The sequence below is a fragment of the Myotis lucifugus genome, unplaced genomic scaffold (assembly GCF_000147115.1).
Source record: "Myotis lucifugus unplaced genomic scaffold, Myoluc2.0 scaffold_83, whole genome shotgun sequence".
NCBI lineage: Eukaryota > Metazoa > Chordata > Mammalia > Chiroptera > Vespertilionidae > Myotis > Myotis lucifugus.
In genome coordinates this window covers 4,574,429-4,587,728 of record NW_005871131.1, presented here as the reverse complement: position 1 = coordinate 4,587,728, position 13,300 = coordinate 4,574,429, and the positions used below count along the sequence as shown (strand labels likewise).

At 36.2% G+C, this 13,300-nt stretch overlaps 1 protein-coding gene across 11 annotated transcripts in view; it reads left to right on the top strand.

Moving 5' to 3' along the window:
- The window catches only part of DENND6A (DENN domain containing 6A), a 48,464-nt gene extending 35,414 nt beyond the window's left edge, over window positions 1–13,050 (top strand). For 8 of the 11 annotated variants that reach the window (XM_023755729.1, XM_023755725.1, XM_023755724.1 and 5 more), the window contains 8 exons: window positions 1,010–1,075; window positions 1,169–1,233; window positions 2,142–2,231; window positions 7,504–7,557; window positions 7,665–7,774; window positions 7,971–8,073; window positions 9,271–9,345; window positions 10,836–13,050. In XM_023755729.1, the coding sequence (XP_023611497.1) occupies window positions 1,010–1,075; window positions 1,169–1,233; window positions 2,142–2,231; window positions 7,504–7,557; window positions 7,665–7,774; window positions 7,971–8,073; window positions 9,271–9,345; window positions 10,836–10,967 (695 nt within the window). In that variant the 3' untranslated portion in view covers window positions 10,968–13,050. The remainder of the gene's footprint in view (window positions 1–1,009; window positions 1,076–1,168; window positions 1,234–2,141; window positions 2,232–7,503; window positions 7,558–7,664; window positions 7,775–7,970; window positions 8,074–9,270; window positions 9,346–10,835) is intronic. The other 3 variants (XM_023755726.1, XM_023755730.1, XM_023755731.1) reach the window with 3 other exon arrangements.
- The last annotated feature ends 250 nt before the right edge of the window (window positions 13,051–13,300 follow it).

The following is a 13,300-nucleotide window of genomic DNA, read 5'->3' as shown; positions in this document are numbered from 1 at the left end:
TCATATGTATATGACACTTAAGTGTTTATCTTGAGGTATTTTTTTGCCAGTTAAAAGGGTGCTTTAGATTGTAGCTTCTCTAGACCTCAAGACTAGAACCCCTCTGCATATGCTGCAGGAGTAGTTTGTTCACAGCAGCCCTCCCTGCTCAGGAGTCCTGTTCACCTGTGAATCAGACCTGGGGTTGTGGCATACGCTATCACCACCTGGTGGCAGTGTAAGTTCCTGCAATGCAAAAGCAGAGTTGTGTGTGTTGGGGTGGGGAGTGGAGAAACCTTTAAATACTTTGCATTCTAATTTAGGAGTTATTTTAATTCCATTTACTCTTAAAGGGTATCTTATGTGTATTTGGCACATAAATAATAAAGGTACAATCAGTGCAAAAAATAAAGTGAATTTTCAATATTATGTACTTCATACAAATATTTTCAATTACAAGTTGAATGACAAAAAGGGAACATTTTAAGTAATGATAGATATTAATGAAAGATCAAGTACCTATTATATGTAATTTACACAAATTGTTTCTGTAATGCTGTAATAATCCAGTATTGTTTTTAGCCAGTTTTAAAGTACCAGTAATAAACTCTTGAATATATATATTTTGTTGTTATTTAATCTTACCTGAGGATATTTTTTCCATTGATTTTTTTTTAGAGAGAGTAGAAGGGAGGGGGAGAGACAAAGAGAGAAATATCTATGTGAGAGAGACACATCAATTGGTTGCCTTCTGCACATGCCCCAACAGGTGCCAGGGGTCGAGCCTGCAACTGAAGTATGTGCTCTTGACTAGAATTGAACCCATGACCCTGCAGTCCATGGGCTGACGGTCTAGCCACTGAGCCAAACCAGTGAGGGCAAACTTTTGAATATCAATTGATGTTAGGAAGAATATATTAGCTACAATATCCCTGACTAAGAATAGTCAGCAGATTATTAATCTTATAAAATTCCAGTTTTGTGATGTGAAATTTGAATATCTAAGAATCTTTCTAATGTATTCTTTCAGGTGAAATTCCTAAGCAGGTTAAAGTGAAAAAATTGAAGAACCTAAAGACTCTGGATTCTAAACCTGGTATTAACTTTTATTAATTTAAAAATATATACATATTGGGCACTTGTTAAAAAATAAAAACTTACTGCTTACCTTGTTTTCTTTACTTCTTAGGAGTTTATACTTCTTATAAGCCATATCTAAATAGAGATGAAGAGATCATAAAGCAATTACAGAAGGTAATTATTTGCTCATATTACTAAATTTCCTTATTCAGTTATGCAATATATAACTAGGCAATGTGTGCTTTATGTATAATAATGTGAAATGAGCTCTCTCTTTTGAACCAATGTGTCCTAAAAATCAGGAGACAAAAGTAGCAGCAATTAATGGGCTTAAAATAGGGAGGTGCAGCTACAAACTAGTGCCAGATACTTGGAAGTTACAGTGAAAAAGTGGATTGTGCCATGAGGTAGCTTAGCATCTAATGCACTATAGTTAGCCTTTTTTGGAAAATGTAAATAATATTGATACAGCAATTATGAAATAAATACAGTCTTTGTTGTGAACTGATACTTTTAAGTATGGGGTGAATAGTTCATGTTTTTTTCTAAGGATTTTTTTCACAGTATATTGTATAATGAATTTCAGATTAAATTACTTCAAGATGAAGTTATAGGGTTTGTTATATATATACACTAGAGGCCCAGTGCACGAATTCGTGCATGGTTGGGGTCCAGCCAGCCTGCCCCAATGGGGTCCCATTGGGCTGGGCTGGAGGGGGGTGGGGGATCTGCGGTTAGTTGGCTAGCCAGCCCCGCCCCCGATTGGGGTAAGGGGGGCTGATTGGGGGTGGGGCCAACCAGGGAGAGGGGTCGCAGGCAGTTGGCCGGCCGGCCCTGCCCCTAATTGGGGTGTTGGGGGCCAGGCCAACCAGGAGAGGGGTGATCAGAGTCCAGATCAGGCCAGTTGGCTGCCACAGTGTGTGTCGTAGCCACCGGTTGTTTTGGTCGTTCCAGTTGCCGGGCTTTTATATATATAGATACCATATATATGTATATTTTTTCATGCATCAGTTGAACTCTATATCCATTATTTTATATTCTCTGATACCAAACTATAGGTTCTTATTGTTTTCTCTTTTAAGGGTGTACAACAGAAACGTCCTTCTGAGGCTCAGAGTGTTATTCTGCGACGTTATTTCTTGGAGCTGACACAAAGCTTCATCATTCCATTAGTAAGTTAATAAATACATTTGCTTAATTTAATGATTTGTTGAAGGGGATATAAATGATTTTCCCATCCACCAAAACCTTATCTTAAGGTTTGTGCTTTGTCTGCTCATGTGTTTAGTGATTAAAAATAGAGCCCTTGGTGGAAGGGAGCTATGGGGGGAAAAAGAGGGACATCTGTAATAATCTCAACAATAAAGATTATTTTTTAAAAAATAGAGCCCTTTAGGTGGAAAATGATTCTCCAAGTAAATAACATCCACAGAAAAGCTACTTATATCTGACAAAATAGATTTCAAGATAACGAGAGACAAAGATGGACACTTTATAATGATAAAGGAGACTCTACATCAAGAAAACATAATATATTCCCCCAACCAGGGAGGACCAAAATATTTAAAACAACTCCTCACAGAACTAAAGGACGAAACAGATCAAAACACAGTCATTGTTGGGGATCTTAACTTTCCACTGAAAGCTCTAAACAGATCAACCAAACAGAAAATCAATAAAGAAATATCAGCCTTAAGTAAAACACTAGACCAAATGGACATATTGACATTTACAGAACCTTTCATCCCAGAATATCAGACTCTACATTCTTCTCCAGTGTACATGAACCATTCTCAAGGATAGACCATATGTTGGGTCACAAAACTAGCATCAACAAATTTAAGGAGATTGAAATTATATCAAGCATATTCTTTGACCATGATGTCTTGAAATTAGAAATAAACTGCAAAAAGGAAGTAAAGAAACCTACAAATTCGTGGAGATTAAATAACATACTACTGAAAAATGACTGTGTCAAAGAAGAAAGAAAAGAGATCAAAAGATATATAGAGACAAATGAGAATGACATTACAACATATCAAAACTTCTGGGATAAAGCGAAAGCAGTAATAAGAGGGAAGTTTATATTGTTATAGGCGTTTCTCAATAAACAAGAGAAATCTTAAACAACCTAACATTACATCTTAAAGAACTAGAAAAAGAAAAACAAAGCAACCCAAAGTCAGCAGAAGAAAGGAAATAAAAATTAGAACAGAATTGAATGAAATAAAGAACAAAGATTATACAAAAAATTAGTAAAATAAAGAGCTGGTTCTTTGAAAAGATTAATAAAATTGACAGTCCCCTGGCTAGACTCACTAAGGAAAAAAAGAAAAAGACCAATATAAACAAAATGAGAAATGAGAGAGAAGAAGTCACTACAGACATCATAGATATACTAGTACAAAGGATCATACTAGAATATTATGAAAGAGTATATGCCACCAAATTCAATAACCTAAGAGAAATGGATATGTTCCTAGAATTATATAACCTTCCTAGATTAAATCATGAAGAATTGGAAAATCTAAATAGACCAATCAGTAGTGAGGAAATTGAACCATCAAAAACCTCCCCAAAAATAAAAGTCCACAACCAGATGGCTTCACCAGTGAATTCTACCAAACGTTCAAAGAAGATTTAAAAGCTATCCTTCTAAAACTCTTCTAAAAAATTGAAGAAGAAGCAATATTTCCTAACACATTTTGTGAGACCACTATGACCCTGGTACCAAAACCTGACAAAGATAACACAAAAAAAGAAAGATACAGACCAATATCTCTGATGAACACAGATGCAACAATCCTAAACAAAATACTAGCAAATGGAATACAACAGTACATCCAAAAAATAATATATCACCATCAAGTGGGGTTCATTCCAGGGGCACAAGGATGGTTCAGCATAATGCAAATCTATCAATGTAATACACCATATTAACAAAAGGAAGAATAAAGATCATATGATCTTATCAGTAGATGGAGAAAAAGCATTTGCTGAGATACAACATCCATTTATGATTAAAATATGCAAAATAGGAATAGAAGGAAAGTACCTCAACATGATAAAGGCCATGTATTATAAACCCTCAGTTAATATCATACTCAATGCTTTTCCTCTAAGAACAGGAATAAGACAAGAATGTCCACTTTTACCACTCTTATTCAACATAGTGCTGGAAATCATAGCCAGAGCAGTAAGGCAAGAGAGAAAAATAAAAGCATTCCAATAGGAAAGGAAGAAGTCAAACTGTCACTCTTTGCAGACAACACGATTCTGTATATAGAAAACCCTAAAGACTCCACCAAAAAACTATTCAAAACGATAAATAGTCAAGCTGTAGGATACAAAATCAGTGTGCAAAAATCCATTGCCTTTCTGTATACTAACAACAAAACATCAGAAAAAGAAATGAAAAAAAAACAACTTTTGCAATTGCAACCAAAAGAATAAAATACTTAGGAATAAACTTAACAAAGAATGTGAAAGACCTATATACTGAAAATTACAAAGCCTTATTAAAAGAGGATGAAAAAGACACAACAAAATGGAAAAATATTTCGTGTTCATGGATTGGAAGAATCATCATAGTTAAAATGGCCATATTACCCAAAGCTATATACAGATTTAATGCAATCCCCATCAAAATCCCAATGTCAATTTTTAAAGAAATAAAACAAGAGATCATCAGATTTGTATGAAACCACAAAAGACCCTGAATAGTCAAAGCAATCCTGAGAAAAAAGAACGAAGCTAGAGGTATCATGCTACCTGACTTCAGATTATACTACAGAGCTACAATAATCAAAACAGCATGGTATTGGCAGAGAAATAGACACACAGATCAATGGAACAGAATAGAAAGTCCAGCTATAAAACCACAGGTATATGGACAGATAATTTTTTACAAAGGAGCCAAAAACACACAATGGAGTAAAGATAGGCTCTTCAATAAATGGTGCTGGGACAACTGGAAAGCCACATGCAAACGAATGAAACTGGATTATAGTTTGTCCCCATGTACAAAAATTAATTTAAAATGGATCAAATAACTAAATATAAGACCCAAAACAGTAAGTTACATAAAATAAAATATAAGTACCAAATTTATGGACCTTGGTCATAGAGAACATTTTATGAATTTGACCCCAAAGGCAAAGGAAGTAAAGGCAAAATAAATGACTGGAACTATATCAAACTAAAAAGCTTCTGCATAGCAAAAGAAACTGACAAAAAAACAAAGAAGCAGCCAATCAGATGGGAGATATTTGCAAACAATAGCTCCGACAAAGGTTTACTAGTAATTTCCAAAATATATAAAGAACTCATAAAACTCAACATCAAACAACCCAATCAAAAAGTAGGCAGAGGACCTGAAAACACACCTCTCCCAAGACGACGTATGAGCAGCCAATAGATATATGAAAAGCTGTTCAACCTCACTGGCAATTAGGGAAATGCAAATCAAAACTACAATGAGATACCACCTCACAGCTATTAGAGGGGCCAGTATCAACAAGACAAGCAATAACAAGTATTGGAGAGGTTGTGGGAAAAAGGGAACCCTCATTCACTGCTGGTGGGAATGTAGACTGGCACAACCACTATAGAAAGCCATCTGGCAATTCCTCAAAAAATTGAGAATAGAGCTACCATATGACCCAGCAATCCCTCTCCTGGGTTTCCCTCCCAAAAACCTCAATATCATGTATTTTCAAAGATATATGCACCCTTATATTCATTCCAGCATTATTCACGGTGGCCAAGACATGAAAACAACCAAAGTGCCCTGCAATAGAGGACTGGATAAAGAAGATTTGGTACATATACACAATGGAATACTACTCAGCCATAAGAAGGGGTGAAATAGTGCCATTTGCAACAACATGGATGGACCTTGAGAACATTATGCTAAATGAAATAAGTCAGAAAAAGCTAAGAACCTGGGAGGAATGGGACAAAGGGGGTGGGGGGAATGGGAAATACCTGTAATACTATCAACAATTTAAAAAAAAGAAAAGAAAAAGGTAAGAACCATGTGATTTCACTCATATGTGGGATATAAAACTGAAACTTGTGAACATAAACAGCAGCATAGTGGTTGCCAGAGGGAAGAGGGTAGCGGGAGAAAGAGGTCCTAATATATGGTGATGAGAAAATTTGACTTGGGTGGTGGGTACACAGTGTAATATACATATCTTGTAACACAGAAACCCACACCTGAAACCTATATGTTCATGTTGACCAATGTCACCCCAATAAATTTAATAATAAAAAACAAAGAGACCTTTAGCCCAGCCAGTGTTGTTCAGTGGTTGAGCATCAACCTGTGAACCAAGAAGTCACTGATTCAGGGCACATGCCCAGGTTACAGCCTTGATCCCTGGTAGGGGGCATGCAGGAGGCAGCCAATTGATGTTTCTCTCTCTCTATTCCTCTCCCTTCCTCTCTCTCTAAAATCAATAAAAAACATTAAAAAAATTGAGCCCTTTACAGAAAACCTGGATTCTCTATTCTTGTTATAACTGTGTAACTTTGGTAAATCACTTTCTTTTTTTTACCCTCAATTATTTTATTTGTAAAATGTGGTTAATTCCACTTGAGCAGGTCTTTTGAAGCCGTAGATTCCCAATAATACCTGCCACACAGGAGGGTTGCAAGGATGGAAAGAGATTATACATTTAAAATGTTGAGTGTATTTTTCAGAACATAGTTACTGAATAAGATTAATTATTATCATTAAAAGTACAGTCCTGCCCTGACCGGTTTAGCTCAGTGGATAGAGCGTCGGCCTGTGGACTGAAGGGTCCCAGGTTTGATTCCGGTCAAGGGCATGTACCTTGGTTGCGGGCACATACCCAGTAGGGAGTGTGCAGGAGGCAGCTGAATCGATGTTTCTCTCTCATCGATGTTTCTAACTCTCTATCCCTCTCCCTTCCTCTCTGTAAAAAATCAATAAAATATATTTAAAAAATAAAAAATAAATAAATAAATAAAAGTGTAGTCCTGACCTGGGCAAGTAGGGTAGCTGAGTTTATTAGACCATTATCCCAATATACCAAGAGTGTGGGTTCGATCCCCATTCAGGGCACATATAAGAAGCAACCAGTAAATGCATAAATAAGTGTAACAACAAATCAATGTTTCCCTTTCCCTCTCTTTTCTCTTCCTCTTCCTCTCTCTAAATCTATCAATAAAAAATGTTTTTTTAAAAAGTGTAGTTCCTTGGATTATCTAAAATTTACATTTTTATTGAAAGCCTGACTTCTTAATTCATTCTGAACTTTACCACTATGGGGAATGATGGTGTTGTTGATAGCCATTGAAAGACTATATGATGAAAAACTTGGAAACCCATTTCTTTTAAGTTGAACTATTTAATAAACGTTTTTGAAGACTCTCTGGAAAAACTAACTTGATTGACATTTTTTTTCTTGGTTTTAGGAAAGATATGTGGCAAGCTTAATGCCTTTGCAGAAAAGTATTTCTCCATGGAAGGTATAAATATATTAAATTAAATTCCTATTTGAGTTCTCTCACTGTAATTACTTTCTTTGAACACATGCATTTCTAATTTTTAAATATAGTATGTCCTTTTTTTATAGAGTCCACCCCAATTAAGACAATTCCTTCCAGAAGAATTTATGAAAACACTTGAGAAAACAGGACCTCAGTTGACCTCTAGAATAAAAGGCGATTGGATTGGACTTTACCGGTTAGCTTTCTTTCTTTTTTGCCCATCTGTACAGCTTTGTTTTTGAGAAGAAAAAAAAAAGCTGGATTTGAACTTATATTCTTTCATTCAAAATTGCATTGTTTCACATGGTTCTTCCAGCTATAGGTAGGAAAGGTATTGAGGAGAGGAAGTAAGTCATAATCAAACTTTGCTGTTTTAAAATTGATTTTTATAGGCATTTTCTAAAATCCCCAAATTTTGATGGTTGGTTCAAGACCCGGCGGAAGGAAATGACCCAGAAATTGGAGGCACTCCATCTAGAAGCTCTTTGTAAAGAGGTTAGAGAACTGCATGTTTGTGTGATCTTAACATTTATTGGGGAAAAAAGATAAAAGTTATCCGTAGAGGCTGGAAGGATAAAACTAGTAATAGCTAACTCTTCTAGATCATGTGCTATATGCCAAGGACTGTGTAAGGTGCTCTATGTGGAAAATCTCTTTTAATTTTACAACAGTTCATTGAAGTAGGTGTGTTATGATCTGCATTATGGGACACCTGAGGATTGTAAGTTAAGTGACTTGCTTCAGATCGCATTACTGCTAAGTAGGGGAGCTAGCAGGGAGCCAGAGCCCACTTGCTTTGGGTCATAAGAGCTGACTATACATCTCTTCCCTGCTCTGCATTCAGTGATCTTAGGTTAGTAGTTTAAAATTGGCTACAGTGGGAGTATTACACCACAGAAATTGGCAAATGCTACAAACCAGAGACTTTTTCTGGTTGTTAAATATTTTCCAGCATACCACTGGATGGAGTCAGAATTCAGATTCAAATAGTCTAACTCAGATTTTTTCCAGCATGCCTTATTAACCTCTTGGAGTTACTATTAATAATTTTTCCCTGTATTTGGACTGACGTTTTTATATTCTACAATATGTTACCAGACTATTTTAAGTTAAGTGAAAATACAAAGGATAGTCTCATTTTCATTTGTATTTAGTTTGAGGTGGGCTAGCCTCAGTGTTAACTTTCTAATCATAAACTCACAGTGATTGTGATTTTAAGAGAAGGAGTACGATAAAGACAACCACAAATAAGTCCAGTAAGAGCTTATTTGAAGATGCAGAGTTTACATCCAGTATTATATTCATGTTCACAGTTATCTTCATTTGTTAGCCAATGTTCCTTATAAATTAAAATACTCACTACTTAGTGGGGGTAGGTAGTACTGATTGTACTTTGAATTGCAATTTTGTTTTTTCGTGATTGATCTAAAAGGGCTACCTTAGAAAGAAGGTTCTTACATTTTCTTTTACTGACACATATTCAATAATTGTTCTGGCTAATGTTGAAAATTATCTAATTAACGTTGTTAGAATATCATGTACAGAATTATTTTTGTGCTGTCATGCTGTATCTTGGTTAAATACCCTGTTCGCCTTTTTGTTTTTGTCCTTCTCAGGAGTTTTATCTTTTGAAATAGAGCAATTTGAAAATGATTTTGAGCACTTAACTGATTTGGGATTTGTTTGTTCTAGGACTTACTTCTCTGGACCCAGAAACACACAGAAGTAGAAACAGTAGACCTTGTATTGAAGCTAAAAAGTAAGCTGGTATGTAGCCAAAACAGCCAAAGATCTGTGAAGATATTTTCTTCACATTTGAGGTGACAGTCCATGATGCAGCACCGGTGTAACCTTTTTATTTATTTTTAATTTTTAATTAATTTATTTACTTTAGAGAAACATAGACTTGTTGTCCCACTTATTTATGCTTTCATTGGTTGATTCTTTTAAATTTTCCCCCCATATGTTTTTACTAGTGACCCGTTGCGCGAAATCGCATGAGACCTGGGACCCGCCCCCCCGCGCCATGGGACCGCCCTGAGTCCCAGAGTCCCGCCCCATGTGGCCGGCGTGCCACGGGATGGCCCTGAGTCCTGGAGTGCCGCCCTGATGCCCCGCCTCCGGGCCCCACACAGTGGCTGTCGGGCCCCGCCCCTGTGGTGCACATGCGGGGCCGCGGAAACCCTGGCAGAAGCCGTGCGAAGCGGACGCTGGGACCCCTGCGCCCCTGCAGGCTGTAGGAACCCCAGTGGAAGCTGCGCAGAGCAGCCACCACCCCTGCCCCCGCTGTGCACGCTGCCTTCTTGTGATGGTGTTATGGTGTGAGGGTCAATTTGCATATTGCCTCTTTATTATATAGGATTGATTTCAGAAAGAGGAAGGAAGAGGGAGAGAGAGATAGAAACATCAATGATGAGAGAGAATCATCCATTGGTTGCCTCCTGCACACCCCCTACTGGGAATCGAGCCCACAACCTGGGTATGTGCCCTGACCCAGAATTGAACTGTGACATCCTGGTTTATGACTAGACACTCAGCCACTGAGCCACACCAGCCATGCGATTGGTTGATTCTTGAATGTGCCCTGATCGGAAATCAAACCTGCAACCTTTATGTATCAGGATGATGCTCTAACCAACTGAGCTGCCTGGTCAGAGCACAGACGTAATCTTTTTAAATGAGAGGACTTGAGATTGATAGTAGACCTGACTGAAAATACTTTGTCTCTCAAGCAGATCATAATGATACCCTTCTGCCTGAGATGGTTCTCTCTCATCTTTGATGTTTCTATCTCTCTCTCCCTTCCTCTCTCTGAAACCAATAAAAACATATGGGGAAAAAAATGAAAAGAATCAACCAAGGAAAGCATAAATAAGTGGAACAACAAATCGCTGTTTCTCTAAAGTAAATAAATTTAAAATAAAAAATAAAAAGGTTACATCTGTGACACATCATGGACTGTCACCTATATTTTAAAAGTATTTACATGGAGTCTAATGTGCTCTACAAAATCATTGTCACTTATATTTAATACCACATGATATGCATTAAGTATTATCAAATTACATGGGAGTTTTTTATTAAGCTCAAACAATATATTGTTTAAATGGCACGTTCTTTGCTTTTTTTTACAGTTTCTGTAAATTCTGATTGAAGTGTACAAATCATTAGACCATTAAAATGTTTATTTAGAAAATATAATGTATTAATACAGACTCAGAGGATAACTTAAATGCATCCAAATGTTTCTTGTATAGTTGCAGGCTGATCGAGAGCATTTACCTGTGAAACCTGAAACTATGGAAAAGTTACGGGGACACATAGACGCAATTATCTTAGCATTGCCAGAGGACCTACAAAGCATCCTGCTCAAAACGAGCATGACATGATATTTGCCAGGATTTTCCAGCCAGAAAGGACTGTGTGTGCATCATGGAGCATTACTGACATTTCAACTGGACGCACAAAGGAGATCTCCTGGAGTGGAAAATAGCCGTAAATGCTAGCTACAGGGTAGAAAGACTATATTGACTTTTTTAGCGCATTATTTTAAAAAATGGATATCTGTGATGGTTCCACTTTAATACTGAAACACCGAAAGGCATTTCTATATTTTTAATCATGTTCTAAAGTGCTCTTATGAGAGACCTGTGGGACCATCAGTATAAGTGATTCTAAACTGCAGTGCTGGCATTGCAGATATTTTTTTTAAATTGGTGCTGTTTTGCCCAATCATGTTAAAACTCAGGGGGATATAAAAATAACATTCACACTGGTTACCTTCTTAAGAAGAAGGAAAGGACTGAACTGTCTGACTGTAGTTAGAAGTAACTAATGCTTTTGTAGTGCCTTCCGTTGTCCTACATGTTTCACAAAACCCGGCTGCTAGTCTTGAAGCTTTTTCTTAACTTAATTATGATATGTAATTATATAAGACATACTTTTGCATAATAATTGCTTAAAAACATGTTTCTTGCCTCCCATCATGTTTAGTAGTGGCCTGGTATCCTTCCTCTTCCCCCACCCCCCATTGTCATGTAGGTATCGTTTCATTACTTTCTATATGTTTTCCAACTTAATTTTATTAGTTTCTCCAAAGGCAAGAAGGCATTTAATATTAATTATGGAAGAGTTCATTTCCTCTTATCCTTTACTAATTGGTTTCTGTTTAAGTTAATTAGCTTGGGTGTTTTTCAAAGACATTCTAATAATAAACCTCATAATCAGCTGTTTTTTAAACTGAGCTTATTTTAAAGGCATTCAAAAACCTTTTATGTGGTAGTTAATTGAGTGACTATAAGATTGATTTTTCAGCATTATTTGTTTGTTAGGGTTTTTCCCCCTTGAATTTATATTTCTCAGAACACTTTCTCTACTGTGTCTCACATGGGAACTTTTGCCTGAATCACTGTTATAGCTATTTTGTTGTTGTTTGTTTCTGTTCTGTTTTGTTTATACTACCTTGCCAAAAATAGAAGATCATGGTTTGGTTTACTCTACCAAATTTGTTTGGTTTGTGTTTGAATAGGAGTGTTCTGCAAAAGCCACTATTTTAAGGCACACATGACATAGCACATATGTAAATAGCTGCATCTTGAATTACCTTCTAAGTATCCAAACTGTGTTTGTAGAAGAAATGGCTTCAGAAGCTATCCTTTTCTGTTACTATAACTATTAAGTGCACTCCCCATCCAAGAAAGGCTCTTTGTGTTTGTAACTGTGGTCTTATACAGTCTCTTGAAGCATACCTCAAAGTCATAGAGAGAATATAGCATTTGAAATCATTTGCCTCAGATCATGTGAGTTATTTTGTGAAACAACAGTTATCCTTATGGAAAAGGCAACTACTTTTAAATTTCATATCTTTCTGGGAAACCTTATTTAGGTATAAATGGTCATCTTATTTTTCAAAAAGTGTATTTTAATAATTTCACAATTTATATGCAGTTTGTGACTAGAATTTGAAAGTTGTTAGTGTCATATCAAGGACCTTTTAAATTATACCACTACAGATGTATCATTTCAAGTTTAATTTGCATAGCTAAAGAGTATCAAAGGCTGCCAGTTAGCATAATAATTATCTTTATATTTACTGTATTTAACTAAAACCAAACAAATGTTGAAAATCCTATGATACTTAACCTGGTTTATCTATTAATTTCAAATTACTTGTAAAAAACAATTTAAAATTGCATTGGGAACCTGAGAAAGACTGACTGGTAATTTCATTTTTTGTGTGGTTTTCAGAGTTGCCCCCCCCCCCCGTTGTTTTTTTTTTTTAGGAGACACTGTTAAGATCTAAAATCTGCCATTTAATGTTTATCTCCACCAGCATCAGAAGAAATCACTGCTTCAGGGTGTTAAGTAATGCCTAGTGCCTTCTGTTTTCAGTGATAAAAATGTTTTGTGTGAAGGCATTTATGGTCATTACTGAAAACTGAATTAAAGGCCTTTGATTTTAAAACACTTGAATATCTTGTGTTATTTCTGAGTAAGGTTGGAATGCTTGAAAAAATGCACTGTAAATGAAATGTGTATTATGTGATTCCTTTTACTTTCTAAAGTACTTGTTTAAATTCAAATGAAAACCTTCTTTTTGTTCACTTCACTATGAACAGGTGAATAGTCCAGTTTAATAACAGACAGATCAACTAAGTGATCTCATAGTCTTCTTATCAATGTATTGATTATGAAATGTCCTGATGAAAAACTTTTAGCTTAA